Source organism: Meriones unguiculatus, chromosome 3, assembly GCF_030254825.1.
Source record: "Meriones unguiculatus strain TT.TT164.6M chromosome 3, Bangor_MerUng_6.1, whole genome shotgun sequence".
Taxonomy (NCBI): Eukaryota; Metazoa; Chordata; class Mammalia; order Rodentia; family Muridae; genus Meriones; species Meriones unguiculatus.
In genome coordinates, this window is record NC_083351.1 from 76,856,518 (window position 1) to 76,874,993 (window position 18,476).

Sequence of the window (18,476 nt, forward strand, 5' to 3'; positions counted from 1 at the left end):
AAACTTCACCAACTTCGCCTTACTAGAAGTTGGTCAATAGTTATAGGTGCATTGTATCCAGGGAGCAGAGCCAGTTCTAGAGAGTAGCAGGAGACTTCAGACTTGCCTCAATAAGATCTAGACATAGAATTAGAAATATATCTGGATTCAATTCAGGATTCTAAATGTGGAGAATAGGGAAGAACTGGGCAGAGCAAAGTACATAGGTAGTGGGGACAGAGCAGGGTCGTACAGAGTTCTATCAGCATGCCTCACCTACGCAGTGAGTCTAAACTTCTGCTGTCCCAGGAGTGAGTTCCAAGGATTGGCTTCAAGGCCATGGTACTTCCTTGGCCTTGGTAGCACTCTTGGGAAGTTCATCTGCCTCCCAACCTCCTTCTTGTTCATCACCATTCTGGTTAAAATCATTACCAATGATATCTAAACAAGGAAGCTGCTGCTCCTGTCCCGATTCCATACTTCTGACAGTAAATACACCTAAGGTATTCTTCCGCCAAGTTGAAGATCCTTGCTCACTTCTTAAATAGGAAGAGAAATGTATATCTCTTTTTAAATATTTCCTAACATAAGGATCACATCTTATTTAATCTTCCCATCACCTCAGGAACACACAGTAGGTACTCAATACCTCTCAGCCATGGAGGATGCTGATTATGATTTGGTGGGAAAGAGGACAAAGAGAAGGAAGTAAACAGCTGTATCTGTATCTACCAATCAGGAGGACACACCCAGCTTTGCTCAGTTTTGCAGTGTACTCCTCCCATATTGAGCAATGATGACCATGGTCCTAGACTATGCATGTGTGTTGTGCTTTGGCGTCTGCATATTCCCTTTATATCCCTGGTTGGTCAGCACAGAAGCCATGTTATATTGGGGTCCTGGGGATTTGTAACTAAATGTCACAAACCATGTAGCTTAAACAATCAACTGTCCTGGAGGCAAAAGTCCAAGGCCAAGGTGTCGGCAGGACTGGTTGCTTCTGAAGGATGCGAAGGAACTGGTTAGATGTCTACTGCCCCCTTTATGGTTTCCCCATGCATGTCCCAGTTGCTTTGTTTGTTTTGTTTTTTGTTTTTAACAACACCATGATCACACTGGGTTAAGACCTTTCCTAATAACATCCTTTATGTTTAAAGATCTCTGTAAAGACTTATCTCTACCTAATCTGAGGTACTGGAATATTATGGTTTGAGTAGGAAATGTCTCCCACAGGCTCATGGGAGACACTTGGTCTCCAGGTGATAGTTATGCTTTTGGAGATGGTAGAACTTTAGGAGGTGGAACCAAGCTGGGGGACATGGATTCCTGGAGGGTAAGCATTGACGGTTAGAGCCCAACTGTATTCCCTGCTTTATGGGTAATGCCATGCAACAAGCAGCTGCCACATGCTCCTGCCACCAGGGACCAAGCCCTCTGCAAGGCTTTCCCCACTACCATAGATCTAATCCCCACAACATGAACCAAAATAAATCCTTTTCCTTCCTTGCTTCTCTCAGGTACTTGGTCATAGCAACAGGAAAAGTAACTAATTAATAAGATTAGTTAGAACTGTCACCTATGAATCAGAGGAGGGGAACATAGTTATGCTTTTACCTATTGAAGGGGAGGGGCAGAGTTAAGACTTTCATTTATGAAAATTGGAGGGGAGGGGCAGAGTTAGGACTTTTACCTATGAATTAGAGGGAAGGGGCGTAGTTAGGACTTCCACCTATAAACAGGGAGGTCGTATTTCAACCCTTCACACCTGTGAAGGCCAGCGCTGTTATCTTTCTATTTTTTTATTATTCTTTATTAATTACACTTTATTCACTTTGTATCCCCGCTGTGGTTCCCTCCCCCTCCCACCCCAATCCCTCCCTTCCTCCATCATCTGCATGCATGCCTCTCCCCCAAGTCCACTGATAGGGGAGGTCTTCTTTTCCTTCCTTCTGATCCTAGTCAATTAGGTCTCATCAGGAGTGGCTGCATTGTCTTCCTCTGTGGCCTGGTAATGCTGCTTCCCCCTCAGAGGGAGGTAATTAAAGAGCAGGCCAACCAGTTCATGTCAGAAACAGTCCCTGTTCCTATTACAATGAAATCCACTTGGATACTGAACTGCCATGGGCTACATCTGTGCAGGGGTCTTAGGTTCTCTCCATGCATAAACCTTGGTTGGAGTATCAGTCTCAGGAAAGACCCCTGTGCTCAGATTTTTTGGTTCTGTTGCTGTCCTTGTGGAGTTCCTGTCCTCTCCAGATCTTACTATTTCCCACTTCTTTTATAAGATTCCCTGTACTCTGCCCAAAGGTTGCCCATAAGTCTCAGCATCTGCATTGATAGTCTGCAGGGCAGAGTCTTTCAGAGGTCCTCTGTGTCAGACTCCTGACTTGTTCCCACTTTTCTCCTTCAAGTACACAATAAGGACATTTGCTTAACCATGTTTGTAGCAGCCTTATTTGTAATAGCCAGGAGCTGGAAACAGCCCAGATGCCCCTCAGTGGAGGAATGGATGCACAAATTATGGTATATCTAAACAATGAAATATTACTCAACAATAAAAAACAAGGAAATCATGAAATTTGCAGGTAAATGGTGGGATCTGGAAAAAATCATCCTGAGTGAGCTATCCCAGAAGCAGAAAGATGCACATGATATATACTCACTCATATAGACATATAATATAGGATAAACCTACTAAAATCTGTACACCTAAAGAAACTAATCAAGAGGGAGGACTCTTGCTAAAATGCTCAATTCCTATCCAGAAAGGCTGTTATCCTTCTTAATCTGGGTGAAGACTACTGTCAGAACTTTGGCTTTACAATAACCAGAGTATAAAGAAAATAGCATTGCCTCCCAAATCTCCATAGTCCTGGACTTCACTGCAGTGACAGGACATAAACTCCTCTCATAAACTGTGCCACTGGGATGGGTCTGAGCAGAAACAGTGTTGGCTTTTATGAATGAATCCTCTATGGCACCTCAGATGGCCTTCAAAATGCATCCCTCACCTGAGACTCTTCATCTTCAACATGATGCTATCAAATCGGGGACTTAATCCAAACCCCCACTTCACTCTGTTGTCTGTGGTGATTTCCAGGCTGGAGGACTGGGTAGGGGCTGGTAAATGCCCTTCAACCCACTCTCCCACACCCCTATCTCTTCTTTCCAGTGCATTAGAAATCCTGAGCCTCCTCTGTGAGCTACTACCCCATGCTGTTAACAGCTAAGCCATCCCTGGGGCTGTGGCACATGGTGACTTAGCGCATTGAAACCTGTCAGCTGGCTTTGCTTTCCTCTTGGCCTGAATCCAAGAAAATCACAGGACTGGAGTGTGATCTCCCTATGGTGGAGGCTGCCTCTAACCTGGCATCAGCCTTCTGAGGAACCATGGACTGGTCCAAAGATAAAACCCCTCTTACAGAATGACAAGCTAGGGCTGGAACTTCATGCAGGCACCCCTACCAGGTGCTAGAGATGCACTGAGGACCCACCACCTGGACAAATATGGGGGGGTCAGATATGAGCATTCCCTCCCCGCTTCCCACACATCTGCCCACCTCACTTGAGCAGCAATGAGCCCATTTTTCCAATGAAGCTGTCTTCACTCTCATGGGACCATGCCTGTGTAAACTCACACCGCATGGAGGCTCACAAGCACGTGTGTCCACATGGAATATGTAAGAGGAAGGAACTTGCTAGTCTTTGATTAGTAAACAGCCTCCCCCCAGAAAAGCTGCCACCACGGACAGCTCAGTCTAGTGTCTTTGGTTCCTCCAATATTACCAGCCATTCAAAACATTGTCCCATATGTAATCCTTGCAGAATGGAATAGCAGGACATTCTGGGAAGAACTAGAGACTCCTGCCATTCAGAATCTTGCTAGGACCTCACCGCGGGTGTAGATGATCTGAGAACTAGGAACAGGAGAGGGCTTTACTTTGGGAAACAATTGGATGATATTCACTGTCCACAGCCCCTACCTCAAAGCAGGCCAAGGCCTGGTTGCCGAATCCCTAAATTCTAAGTATGAGCTTTAATACCCTTGACGGCCTCTCTAGAGGGAAGGACAGTCACTTTGACCAGTGTACCCAGTTAAAATCTAAATTAAAACCACTTCCGTGAGAAGTCAAGCCAATGAGGAAGGTGAATGGTGTGCCATAAGTTCTGAAGAGGTTAGCAGGTTGATTTGGCTGCAACAGCTGGCTGCCACTGACAGGTAGGAAGAACTGGAGACATCTTATAGTTAGAGGCTAATTCTCAAGAGAAGAGATGGGGTGGAAGGATGGGCAACTTGACCCAAATAGTGATTGTCACAAAAGAAGTGTGAGGAAGCACCTTGGAATTTCAGTGATAAAAACAACATATGGTTATGGAGACTAGAAAATTGATCTTAAAGCTGGGTGAGGTGGTCCTAGAGGTAGGTGCTTCTTGGGTGGGTAGGACGGTTGTATTGCACACCAGACGTCTCTCCTGATTTTCTCTGGGGTATGTAGTAACACTTCAGTCATAGTCTCTTCTTCTGTGAGGTGGAAAGATAGATGAAGAGCTTTGAACATGGCTCCTAGGGCCACAGAGGAACACAGCTTCTTTACCCAAGTAGCCACACTCCTTCTGGACCTGCTCAGGTAACTGTGCTCAAAGGCAGTAAAGAGCCACACCTACTTTGGCCTCTTCAGCAAGTAGGTGGTGATTCTTCTTGGGGCCTAAAAGATCATGACTCTTTCTCCCTGTAGATCATCCCAGTGACGGGCCCTCGGGAAGGGGGCACCAAGGTCACCATCCGAGGGGAGAACCTGGGCCTGGAATTCCGGGACATCGCTTCGCATGTCAAAGTGGCTGGTGTGGAATGCAGCCCCTTAGTGGACGGCTACATCCCTGCAGAACAGTAAGTGAGAGAGAGATGGAGGAACTGACAGGGAAGGGAAAGATGACAGCACAGCTTTGAGATGCCTGTACCCACAATTCTTGGGACCAGAAGTATTTTGTATAGGGGATTTTTTTTCAGACTTTAGAATGTTTGTATACACATAATAAGATATCCTGGGATGGACCCCAAATCTAACACAAAATTTGTTTGTGTCTCGTGTACACATTGCACACATAGCCTGAAGGCGATTTTAAACAGTAACTCCCATAAAATAAAGTTTCCTGGTATAAAAGTTTCCATTGACGGTGCCATATCAAGGCTCAAGTGTTTCAGGTTTGGGATTTTCAAATTAAGAACTGACTGATTTTGCAAACGCAGAGCCATATGGTGGGAGAGTAGATTGCAGCTAACATTCTAGAATGTCTATAGAATCACCCTCAGCCCTTTGCCTTCCTTACTACTGAGATGAAGTACTGCGAGGGGGAGGGAGAGGTGTAGACAAGGATGGGAAATAACTGGGGGTATGGAGAGGTGAGAAAGAGCAAAATTAAAGTCTGCCAGGGAGTGTGAATTCAATTCCCTCTATTGTTTCTAACTCCCCATGAGCTTCCCCACAGGTAAATTAGCTCCGGGCTATCCTCTGTGGAGGCTGAAAATGAAATCCCGTACTTAATCTCAGGCCTATGTGTTCTTGGGTGAATTTTTCTCCTTGCAAGCCTCTGCAAAAGGTTGTTCAACAGATAACCTTGACCCCTAACCCTTATTAGGGGAGGAGATCTAGTAGCCATACATTGTCTGGTAAATAAGTAAACACTACTTTCCATCCCAACAAACACAATTATGAAATGTTTAACAGCACAGTGGAATCTGTATTCCATCCTCTCTCACCTAGAGTGTAATCTCTTCAGCTGTCCTGTGAGCATTAGATGGGGGCTGTGGGAAGTGCCCTGCCCTTCTGCTTGCTGGACTGAATGATTTGGAACCACATAGGTGCTGCATGTGCCATTCCTCCTGACTTCCATCAGGGAATCCCCACAGCTTTGGTAGCAAGTGGAATGTTGAAGATTCCACACTGACTTGCAATCATTCCCCTAAGCCACTATCACTTAGTGATCCAAGCATCTATCTGTGGTCCCTGCAATTTTATGAAATCAAAGCAAAGCCAACTGCTGCTGATACAGCATGATCCGGGGAAGCTTCACACCCTCAACCGTGGATCAGGCGTCAACAGTGTTATTAGAAAGCCAGATGATTAAAGTGCTGCAATATCAGTTAGATCCATGGAGTGAGATAGAATGCTCAGGGCAACAATCCTGACAAGTAAGAATTTAGTATGTGAGGAAGCTGACAGTTCAAATCAACAAGGTAAGACAAGATCCTTCAGTAAATGGTGCTGGTTAAGACCAGGAACAGAATAATATCAGATCTTTATTTCACATTATACAGCCAAATAAATTTCAGGCAGATTAGAGAGTTAGGGGTACAAAAATGAAACCGAAAGATTAGAAAAAAAAATACAGATGCAAATTCATTTGATTTTGTGAAGGGAAAGATGTTTCAATCAGGAGCTGAAAATAAAACATAAAGAAAAGATTAGAGGTTTTGAGTACATAAAACTTGAAAATGTATACATCAGAAATCTGTAAGGAAAATAAAAGTGCCCGAAAAGCTGGGGATATGGTTATATCCATCACAATTAATAGGTGCCTTCTTGTTAATAGATGAAGAGGCTTTACAAATGAAAGACAGTTATCACAAAATGAGCAAAGAGCACGAATATATAATTCACAAATATATAATACACAAAGAACCAAAAACTTATATGAGAAATGAAATGCAAATGAAAGAAACAGAGAGCCCTTTTTTAAAGGCTAATGCTCCAGAGGCCAGCTGGGTAGAGTACCCACCTGGATCGCAAGAAGCACTAAATCCAATCCCACCACATAAAGCAGGTGCAATCACGGGATGAGATGGGCAAAGACAAAAAGGTCAGTAGTTCAAGGTCTTCTCTAACTGCTTAGTGAGTTAGAGGAAAGCCTGGAATATACAGGATGCTATCCCAATAAAAACAAAAAAGGGAAATAAAAGTAAACACCAGAATCAATTGTATTGCTTGCTTGTGGTTGGAGGAAAACTGGGATCAACTTTCAGGAAGGTATTTGTACACATGGATTTAAAGTCTTAGTAGGAAGCTCTATATGGCCTCAGATGCCTGTAACACTAGCACTGGGAGAGAGAGACAGACAAATCCTGGGAGCTCACCTAGATGGAAGGGTAAGCTTCTTGTTCAGTGATAGACTGTGTCAAGGCAGTAATGGAGGGGAACCCCCTGATCACCCTGCTCTGGCCACGTATACACAGGCCTGTCCATCCACATTCTCACATGCATGCATCACACACATAAGCCATATACACACAGTCACACAGTGTGCTCTCTCCCTCCATCCCTCCCTCTCCCAAAAGTATCAAGAAGAAAACCAGAAACATATTTCAGCTGGCACTTTTAAGTACAAGTCTATAATTCTAGCTACTTGGGAGGTTGAGGCAGGAAAGTCTCACTCTCAAGTCTTTCCTCAGCTAGTTTAAACTCCTCAGGTGAGTTTAAGGCCATCCTAGGCAGCTCAGTGAGACTGTCTCAAAATCAAGAAAGAAAAAGGAAAAGGAAAGTGGATCTGGATATCTGCCTCAGTGGTAGAACCCTTGACCCCAAGGTTCAATCCCCAGTATCACGCTCTGTTCCCCACAGTCTTTAGTCTAGCTCAGTGGTTCTCAACCTTCCTGTGACCCTTTGATACAGTTCCTCATGTTGTTACCGCCAACCATAAAATTATTTTTGTTGCTACTTCATAACTGTAATTCTGCTACTGTTGTGAACTGTAATATAAATATCTGTGTTTTCTGATGGCCTAAGGCAACCCCTGGGAGAGTGTCATTGGACCTTTAAGGGGGTCATAACCCACAGGTTGAGAACCACTGGTCTAGCTAATATGTTCCACGTTCTTTTGTCTATGTTTCTAGAACATTCCCTCTACAACCAGACTGTGCAAAAATTCATATTTAAGAATGCTTTTCGCAGCCTTATTTATAATAGAAAAAATTCTGAAGCAATGATAAGAATAGGTAATTCATCAGTTCAAAAGGCTTTGTGCAGATGTTCCACAACCTTACGTCTCTTTTGGACCAGGACCCTGTGCCTGTTAGGCAACTGTTCTACCACTGAGCTGCATTCTCAGCCCTTAGCACTGTGTCTTGATAAACCCTTCATAAGCTGGAAACAGCATGAGATGAAAATGTATCATGTATTCATAACCAGCTACCAATGTTGTTTTTTCCTATAGTTCCTGGCCCACAGGGACCTGAATCTTTTTGTCACTGGCCAGCATCACAGAGAGTATCATAGAATGTATGGCTAGCTAAAAAGAAAAAAAAAAAAAAAAAAAAAAAGATCGAAATTCAAAGTACAAAATTCTAGACCAAACTCAAAGTACAAGATTGTAGATTACCATCTGCAGACTTATATATCACTTTCATACAATTGTAAAGCAGAAATCTTGTCAGCTAAGGCATTACAGTTCATCGACTGTCCTAGTAAACCACAGACAGGCACATATGTGTCAAGGTATCTTGTGCACACACAGGTGACGGAGCAGAATATAGCTTCTAATCATTTTGAGGAAGAAAAATGAAAGTCCTTCTTTCTTTTCCTCACAGCAAACATTTGTTTATTATGCTGTCCATATAGAAACACACACACACACACACACACACACTATAAAACCTTTCCTCAGAAGTTCTTTTTAAGAAACAGAAGACTTAGAAGCTACACAGTTATGGATGTGGCTCAGTGACAGCGTACTTGTGTGACTTGTGCAAGTTCTGGGGTTTGATCCCTCGCACCTCAAAAAACAAAACAAAACAAACAAACAAACAAAAAACAACACTAAAACCAACCAACCGCCCAAACCAACAAACCCCACAGGACTCAAAACCTAGAAACAAAAAGGTAAAAGATGAACCTGTTTAGCCACATACATGTTTTTGAATGCTGGTATAGCAGACTATACTGAAAACCAAGTTAAAAGATAGATAAAAAATTGACAATCAGGAAGAAAATAATTGCAGCACTTACAACAAATAAAAGTTACTATGCCTAGTTAAGAAGGTGTCACAAAAGAACAATTGGTCAACATAACAGAGAGGGCTTTGGTAGAAAAGTCAAAGGAAGGCAGTGTAAAAACAAAGACACATGAGCATGATAATCACTGGACTTACAATGATATCTTTTCTGTAAGATACTGGAAAAACTTTCAAAGGATTGTGACTGTCTAGTCTTAGCTAAAACAGTGGACCACTGATACACTTGCAAATTAATATAGCTTTGGGGGCATGGCTGGATCCTGTCAATGTTAAGGGAACAAACCATTTAATACAGTGCATTCCCTCCCGAGAAGTCTGTGCTATTAAACACATGATACTTAGGTATGTGTATATTGGCTCATTTGGCTGTTTTTTTTTTTTCTTTTCAAGAAGGAGAAAGATCAAAATATTTTCATGTCCATAATAAAAGAATTATTACATGAATGGTAGTTTTAAACATGTACATAATATTTCAAAGCTGTTAGGAAGAATACAGTAGAGCTATGTGTGTCAAGGCAAGATGGAAGTACCTTAGAATGTTATTGGTTCAACCTGGTATTTAGAATAGTGCATATGCTATGCTTTAAAAATGTTTGTTTATACAAGTATATAAATGTGTATATAATCATGTGTGCATTCATGTACCACATTCATGTTCGTGTATATGCATGTAATATGTGACAATGTATATGTATTGTGTGCTTGTATGTAAATGGTACCTTCTCAGTGCCCATGGGTGACCTGCAGATACTCAAATCCATGATGCTTAGGTGGCTTCTATAAAAAAGCAGACTTTGCAGACAACCTCTGAGCATCCTCTTGCATATTTTCAGATCTCTCTCTATTACTAATACCTAATTCATCAAAAAGTGTTAGGTGAATAGTTGTTCTGTTGTTTTATTTAGGGACTCATGAGAAAAGTAAGTCTGGGCACTGGAAAGATTGCTCAGTAGCGAGGCTCACCTCCTGCTCTTATAGAGGACCCATGTTGGTTCCCAGCACCTGCACAGTAGCTTACAGCCACCTGCAACTTCAGTCCCAGGAGATCTCACCTTTTCTCGCCTCCATGGGAGCCAGTTATACATGTGCATATACACATTCAGACATATCCTCAGGAATGTAAAATAAAAATAAGTGTCTTTTTTTTAAAGGAGCCTACATACATTCAATACAGGTAAAATCTGTTTTGCAATATTTTTGATCTATGGTTGACTAAATCCATAGATTTAACCCTGTGCTGTAAGGGTTTATATTAAACATATATTTAAGTAGGTTGCCTAACCTCCCTTTTCTGTTCCTCAGTTTCTTCATGTGTAAGGTAGAGAACACATGCATACATACATCTGCAAAAGTAACTATACCAAACCCTCCTCCATATACATACATGGAAGTGTCTCCTCTCCTGACCTGAGAGCTGGGACAGTAGACACACATCATGGAGGCAGCCTAAATCCTAGAAAAGACTTGAGATCCTTTGGTTAGATCTGAGTTCTGGCTCTGCTGTGGGCCTACGTTGAAAGTCCTATGGCTCATGAGCTGTCTCCTTTCCTCCCATAGGATCGTGTGTGAGATGGGAGAGGCCAAACCCAGCCAGCACGCAGGCTTTGTGGAGATCTGTGTGGCTGTGTGTCGGCCTGAGTTCATGGCTCGATCCTCTCAGCTGTATTACTTCATGGTGAGTCCTGGATGCCAAAGGCCTGGCTAGGTGCACACACAGCAAGCCTTGTGGCCATGATTGCAGAGCAGACCTTCCCCCCGTCATCCATGTTCATAGAAGCCCATGTGAACAGAGTAGGAGTATAGCCTCAATGTCTCAAAGACCCAGATTCCACTTTTGTGCCTCCTTGTATGGGTCCAGGAAAGCCTTGGCCCTTGGGACCCAGTGTCTCCTGTGTACTAAGCAGCAGGATGACTCCTGGGGAATTATGCCTAGACTCAGCCATGTTCTAATTGGGAAACTCAGACAAGCTTACTAACTTTTCTGTGCCTCAGTTTCTTCATTTGTAAAGTGGAAACGATACGTGTACCTATTCCACAGTATGAGGAGAATCCCCCATAGTCCCCATCTGGTGTGATGCCGTTTCTGTGGTAACCACCCTCACTGCTCTCCCTGGGCTCCGCACCACCATGCCCACTTACACTCATCATATCATGAGCAATGTGTCATCTTTTCCTCCTCCCCCTCCTATCCTCTCATCACCTGTCCTGTACCTACTCCCACCTGCAGGCCCCTTCCATTTCCCCTATTCACACCCCAGCCCCCACCTCCCATCTCTTCACTCACCAGTGCCCTTTCGATAATCTCACCCAGGCCTCACCCTGACCACCAAAAGTTACTCAAGTTTTCTCTTGAACCATCCAGACCTGCACAGCTGCCTGACTCACAGCTGTGGGGAAAGGGGTAAAATCTCCTGTCCTTGGTCCTTCCACTTCCCACTGTAGATCATCTAAAGAGCCCACATGGCTGACATTAGAAAGTCCCCCTTCTTTACCCCCCTTTTCCCTTCCTCCCGCCTGGTTCTTCTTCCCTCCCTTCTTCTGAGAACATTTCATCAGCTTGCCCGGTTTTCTTCACTCCGGAAACCCAGGTATGCCTGCCGGATTGTGCCCACCATAAAGCAAGTTATGCTTGAATCCAGGGTATTTGGAAAGAGAAAGTTTCATGGATGAAGCAATGGAAAGGCAGCATGTATCCAAGTTGCACACTGATTTCCATGTGGCTTTTTCCTGGCAGGTGCTTTTTCTAGCATAAATCTGACCCATGGACTCACCCCAAAAGATAAGAATGAGGAGGGCATTCTTAAGAGAAGTAAAAGAGGCATGAGAGGGAGGACAGTAGGAGCAGAGAGGCCATGAGGAACAATGAATGTAACTGCTATAAGGCAAGCACCTTGGTCCATTGGGTCCCTTCCTTTTTCGGTGACCTATGTCACTTTCCTAGCTGAAGGCTCTTTCTAAGGATATGGCTTAGTGCCACATATCTTCTAAGATAAATATTCAGGAATGAAGAATGATGGACCCCAGCCCCTTTGTGTACCCTATTTTTACTTAGGGTAGAGAGGCTAGGTGTTTCCCAGAGGGATGAAAAGTGGGGATCCTTGTGAGTCTCACACGGTCAAAGGAAAAGACAGACTCACCTTCTAGTCATGCTTCTGAGCAGAAATAGCGCCCTCATTGCCTTCCCCTAAGCTAGGTGGCTTGTGGGAGATAGCACTTCTTCAGCCCCACCCTGAAAACCCACTCCGGAGGGTCCTGGGGTAACTTTCCCCAGAAGGTTTCTCTGGGGACTTCTAGAGCTCTGTGGTATACCAAGAGACCTTTCCTGGTACCAAGGCTAGGAGATGAGAAGTTCAGTAATGAACAGAAATTTTCAAGTTCTTCTGTTCTGGTACCAAGAATCTGAGAGATGTGATAGCTACAGAAGCATGAATAGTTTGTTAGAAAACAGTATGCTTCCAAGGGCAGAAGCAGTCTGGGGCCGGAAGAAAGTTTATAAGCTTAGCTCAGAGCCCACTGTATGGCTTTCATGTCTCATTTCTCAGGCTTTGGGGGTCATTTGGGCTTTCTCACATCTGTTCTGTTACCTTTAATTCTCCACCCAGTTTTATGTGTCTCAGGGGCTCAAATCTCCACAGATGAGGGGCAGGCTGTTGGTATTATAATGCCCTACAGATCACCTACAGACACTGGTGCCTTCATGCTTGTTACTGGTGGCCTGACAGCCCGGGCTTGGTGGTATTTCCAGCCTTCCTCTTTGCTAATGGCTTTTCTTCCCTACTAATTTTGCAGTCTTTTACATAAGGCTCTCTCAGGTTTTACTCTCTGCCCCACCATCCTGCTTCAGAGACAAACTTTGGTTCCCCTCAGTGTCTCTCTACCATGCTCTGATTTGTGAGTTAGTCAGCTGAATGTCAAAGCTACAAAAGGACCAGAAGCTGCACTCCTGGCCCATCACCAACTCTGTCCCAGGAGGTCTCCATGCTGGGAATGCTCCTTCTCTCTTTCCCTTCTAGTCTGTTCGTTCATGGAGCCAAGTGAAAAGCTGGCAAATAATTCAGACTTTGATTTCCCGTGCAAACCCACCGTGAAATATTTATGAGGCATGACTTGAATAATTAATAGTTTCTCACAAGTCTAAAACATGTTTCCATAACACCCTCTCCCACCCAGAGCAGACCCTTTCAAGCCAGTGCATCAACACCACTGCAATGAGGCCATTAGCAATCGCCCACCCTTTCCAGGGTTTGATGCTAGACCTTCCCCAAAGCCCAGGGGCACGGAACACCAGCAGACAGACTCCATGCGCCCTCTCTGGGGAGGCTGTGGGACAAAGCCACCCTTTGGAAACAGCAGATTACTATAGTTTACTGAATAAGAAAACTACAGGTCCTGGAGATAACTTCGTTAGGAGTCAGTTCCTAATTGTGTGACCAGAGAAGTTGAATATCTTGCCCAGAGTCATACAGCATGATACTAAAGGCCCTTATCCTTGGATTTCAAACCTAGCTGAGGTCAGCTAGTGTCTCCAAGGTTTATGCTACCGGTCTAGGATCTGGGTGGCTGGCAGTTGGGTGAGTTTGCTGGCTTCCAAAGGAGGCCTTCTGCAGGAGAGTAACCATAACCCTGTGAACCCATTTGTTTCAGTTTCAGTACAGAGTTCTTTCAGGGGACTGTGGCAGGGGAAGGGAAAGGGAGGTCTTCATTTAAATGCAGATACAGGCTTCTCACCTGGGACCAGGGAAAGTTTTTCCATTAAAATGCTAATGAAAGAACAAACTGCATCTCCAAATCCCTTGTTGTCTAGGGCTTTGCTCCCAGCCCCCACCCCAGTCAGGGAGAGGGGCTTGACAGGCCTTGAAAGCTTTCTTGGGCACAGTCCTCTACATTCCATGCTTTGGCCACTGGATGGTTCTCTGGAGAGACCTTGGGGCATGCCAGGTCCCCTTCTCAAGTACCAGGAGGCTATTTATTGGAGAAATGGCTGGAGACTAGAGCTCTGGGGTTGAGTCTCAGCTATATGACCTTAGAGAACTTGGTGAACCTCTCTGAACCTCATCTGTTAAATAGATAATGATAGCCATTTTTTGTTAAAATCATTGACTGGGTAATTTATAGATATACCAATATCTACATCACTATAGATAAAAACCTACCGCTAAAAATAACAACAACAAATCCGTACACAGCAGCTATCATAGCTACTATTACTTATGTAGAGATGTAAGCTCTCAACACAGAGAATACAGAAAGGCTTGCAGAGGCCACATGAGTGAATTCTAGATGGCAGCTTCTCTGTAGGTCATGGGGCACTGCCTAAAGTCTGTCCTAGACTTTTCCAGCTATCCCAGCATGCCTCAGTCCTCTTCTCTCTGCAGACCCTGACTCTCGCAGATCTGAAGCCTAGCCGGGGACCCATGTCTGGAGGTACACAGGTTACCATCACAGGCACTAACTTGAATGCAGGCAGCAATGTGGTGGTGATGTTTGGGAGCCAGCCCTGCCTCTTCCACAGGTAATTCTTGGGCCCAGGGGAAGGGACCAGACAGTTAAAGAACCTGGGAGGGAAATTCAGGGTGAATAGGAACTGCCCCTTCCTCAAGCTGACTTTTGTGGGCCTCTCTGTAAGCTGGCACTCTTCCTTCCTTTGGTGGAGGACAATAGATGGGATTCCTGCCTTCCCTGGGAGGTGGAGGCGGTGTCCTGCTGCTGTCCATCCACAGTTCAGTATGTACCCTTTTCAGAGAGTGAGGGAACCACTGAGCATCCAGCTTGGGACTGGCAGCTGATGCCCCTTCAGGACCAGAGCCAGTCCTGCTACATAGGACTACCCCATCTGCTCTGAACAGGTGATCCCAGAGAGCTAAGGCTGAACCAACAAAGGCAAGAGGCTTTCTGCCCAGCTGGGCTATTCAGACCAAGGAATACATTTTGCCTAAGCAGAAGCCTGGAGTAGGGGCCACAGAAGCCCATCTAAGGAATGCTGTGAGAGACGTAACCAAACTGAGCCAAAGTCCCCAGAGAAAGGTGTTCCTACAAGAACCATGGCAGATTCAAAATCAGACCATCTTGGGCCTTGAATTACTGCTTTCCAAGAAGCCATTGGTTGGATTCTTTTGAGAATGGGAAGGATGAATGTATGTAGTCAAAGCAGCCACAGAAGGGCTGAGACTCATAAGAGGGCAGAGGCAGTCTTGATCCCAGTGCTACAGATTAAGGAGCTGTATGCCAGGACTCAGGACTCACATTCACAAGAAGGAGGTAGCAAGGGACCATTTCCTGCCAAACTCACTTCACAGGATTCTCATTGTGGGCCAGTAACAAGAATTGGAGGAAGGAGCCTCAACGGACTTATTTAGCTAGATCCTTGTAAAAACTGGGGCAGGGCTACAGATAAGGGCAGCCCAAAGAGCAGGCCTCTTTGAACGGCAGGCTCAGAGGATCCTTTCAAAAGGTCCTTGTCCCTGGTTTGTGAGCTATCTGTGGCAGTACCCACCCCTGGTGCACCAAGAGAAGGGTTGGCCCAGGACCACTGCTAGCCTTGGTACCTAGGAGCCTGTACTCTATCCTCCCTTTCAGGCGCTCTCCATCCTACATTATCTGTAACACTACATCCTCAGATGAGGTGTTGGACATGAAGGTGACTGTGCAGGTGGACAGGGCCAGGATCCGCCAGGACCTGGTCTTTCAGTATGTGGAGGACCCCACCATCGTGCGTATTGAGCCAGAGTGGAGCATTGTCAGGTAGGAGGACCATTCCCCCCAACCTTCTCCCTGCCTCTAGGCCTCAGTGTATCTTTCTCAGCTCTCAAAATGGCTTGGTGACCTGATTCGATAACCCCAGTGACTTGGGAGATAGGTGTCTCTCCAGCCCTGTCTTCCCTGGCCCTGTTGCCTGCTTGCCTTTGTTTCTCTCATATAACAGACTCAGCCAGGCAGAGCCTGGTCCTTATTTCTCCTGGCTTCCATGGTACCCAACACAAATTTACTAAGCAAAATGACACAGAAGATGGAAGAGGGCATGTGATGTCGCCATAGGAAGAACCCAGACAAGAAATCCCTCACTTCAGTAGTTCACCTGGGGCAAGCCATGGATCTTTCTTTCTTTAGGGGGACTTTGCTGGGGACTGAGAGATGACAGGATCTCGAGGGTGTAGGAGTGTAGCATCAGAAATAGAGCTGCAGACACCTGACTGTGGCCTTTTTTCCAAGCCTGGAGGCCATATCAGGATGAGCAGACTCCACAGAGGCTGTCCTTTCTGAGAGCCTCTTAGGGAGCTGCTGTTCTGGGGTGCATGGAGAACACGGTGAAGACTTAGGGTGGGAAGGAACAGACTCAGTCCATGCTGCTTACCCAACAGATGACTAGCAGCATCTTACTCCCCACCTGCCTCTGCTCTGTGCTCCCCACAATCAGTTCTACCCAAGAGAGGGCCCAGGACTGGAGAAGTTAGTGGAGACTGAATGAAGAAGTGCTCTACACTGGCTGAGGCAGGGGCAAGCCTCGTCTAGAAGTTTAAACTTAAACCAGGAACCCAAGGACCATATCTGGCTGGTCGCTTAAATTGTTATAAATAAAATTTTATTGGCACACAGTTCTTCTCACTGGTTGTATTGTCTACATTTGTTTTCTCATGACTGCACAGAGTTGAGTAATTGTGACAGGGACCATATGGCTCATGGAGCCTGCAATATTTGCTGCCTGGCCCTTCACAGAAATAGTTGGCCACCCTCTGCTGGAAGACCAGAGAGAACCAGCCTGACTGCTGGGATGAGAAAGGCCGTTGGCTGTCCTTAACTAATGCCTAAAGGGGCAACAGTCTGTCAGAACCATGCCAGGCCTTGGCCTCAGAGCTTGGTGATTCAGGAAGGTCACACAGCCCTTTGTGTCTCACCCAAGAAGCTGGGCAGTGATACTCTGGGGATATTCATGGCCTTTTAAAATTCGGTTTCCCTTCACATTGTCACAGAAATAAAGGTGTCATCTTCCTGGAACTCAGCAGTCTCCCAAGTCACACTCATGCCATGAGGATGTTTGGACACACATTCTGGACTGCCAGCATTTTTGCTTAAGTTAAAGAAATCTAAATAGAAGGTGGCTGTGCACAGTGTGGATTTGAGCTTCCTATGAGTACCTGGGTTGATTGGGGACAATGACAGGGTTATTTACACCTGAATGCAGAATTACTAATTGGAAAGGATGAGTCTAGGAGGCTAGATACCAGAAATGTACCTTTGGAAAGAATCCTGCACGCACACTTGGAAGTCTATGAGTCAGATGAGTGCATGTAAGCATATGAGTGGATGCAAGACAGAGTCACTGAGAAAGAGAAGAAATCGGAAGTTTAAAGATGGGAAAGTAGATACATGTGAGTACAGGTGACAGAATCCTAGCTACTAAGCTTAGGAGATGTTTACCTACAAAGCCCTGCTTTAGACAGCAGGGTGTTTGTCAGTGACACTGTGGTGACTAGCAAACAGATCATTGCTCACTCTAGTCCAAGGAGGACATAGCCAAGCACAGGGCTAAGTACCCTCCCCACCAGCTTCTCAGAATCTTGGGTACAAGGCATAGCATCCGTTGAAAGGCCACACAGAGTTAAATCACCTGAGCCCTTTTCATCTGTGTCCTATGCTCAGGAGACTCCAGTCTGAGAAATGTCACAACCATACTTAGAAGAGGTATCTGGACCTTGTCCATGGCTTTCACAGGCCTCGGCTAGACAGAAGGCACTAAGGAGACAATCTGTGGCATGGTTGCCATGGAAACTAGATTGTGCTTGGACACTGGAGGTCCTTCTGAGGGACCGTTAGAACAAGACCAAGGGTGGTGAGGGCTAGGGGAGGAGACTCCAGGGCTGAAGTAGCTGGCTCAAGTCTGGGAGCCTCAGAGAGCTATGGGGCCATGCTGTCCCTGGGTTCCCATGAGATGTACATGTTACAAACAACTCAGCAAGGGGCAATGTGGACATCTGGTCACCACTGTCCTCTCTCTGGGCTTCTGAGATCCTTTCCTTGTTATTACAGTCAACTTGCCATCCTTGTCTCCCAGAACACAAATGTGCTTTCCTCATCCTGACTGTTGTGGCTCATCCTGATGACCAGTGTTGTCATGGCCATTACATCTCCTATGCCTGTGGTTCACACACTCCTTTCTTTCTTTTTGGGCAGTGGGAACACACCTATCGCTGTCTGGGGAACTCACCTGGACCTCATACAGAACCCCCAGATCCGTGCCAAGCATGGAGGGAAAGAGCACATCAATGTGAGTCCATTGGCAGGTCCTCGCTTACATACAATGACTCATGGCATGAGATACCTTTAAGTCCTGGAATGGTGGGGTAGGGGAATTGACTTGACCAGACCATATTTACAGCTTTTCACAGGCTATAGGCCTGAAAGACCAATTATGTGTACAGTTCAAGGGGTCCCATTCTTACCCTATAATTCCTACTTAGTTTACCTAGTCATTACTACATTCACACTGGGCGAG

At 45.3% G+C, this 18,476-nt stretch overlaps 1 protein-coding gene across 1 annotated transcript in view; it reads left to right on the forward strand.

Moving 5' to 3' along the window:
* The window catches only part of Plxna4 (plexin A4), a 455,563-nt gene that overhangs the window by 383,851 nt on the left and 53,236 nt on the right, over positions 1-18,476 (forward strand). Inside the window, exons 13-17 of the mRNA XM_060380221.1 lie at positions 4,716-4,867; positions 10,544-10,661; positions 14,362-14,498; positions 15,563-15,727; positions 18,155-18,248. Coding sequence (XP_060236204.1) covers positions 4,716-4,867; positions 10,544-10,661; positions 14,362-14,498; positions 15,563-15,727; positions 18,155-18,248 — 666 coding nt within the window. The remainder of the gene's footprint in view (positions 1-4,715; positions 4,868-10,543; positions 10,662-14,361; positions 14,499-15,562; positions 15,728-18,154; positions 18,249-18,476) is intronic.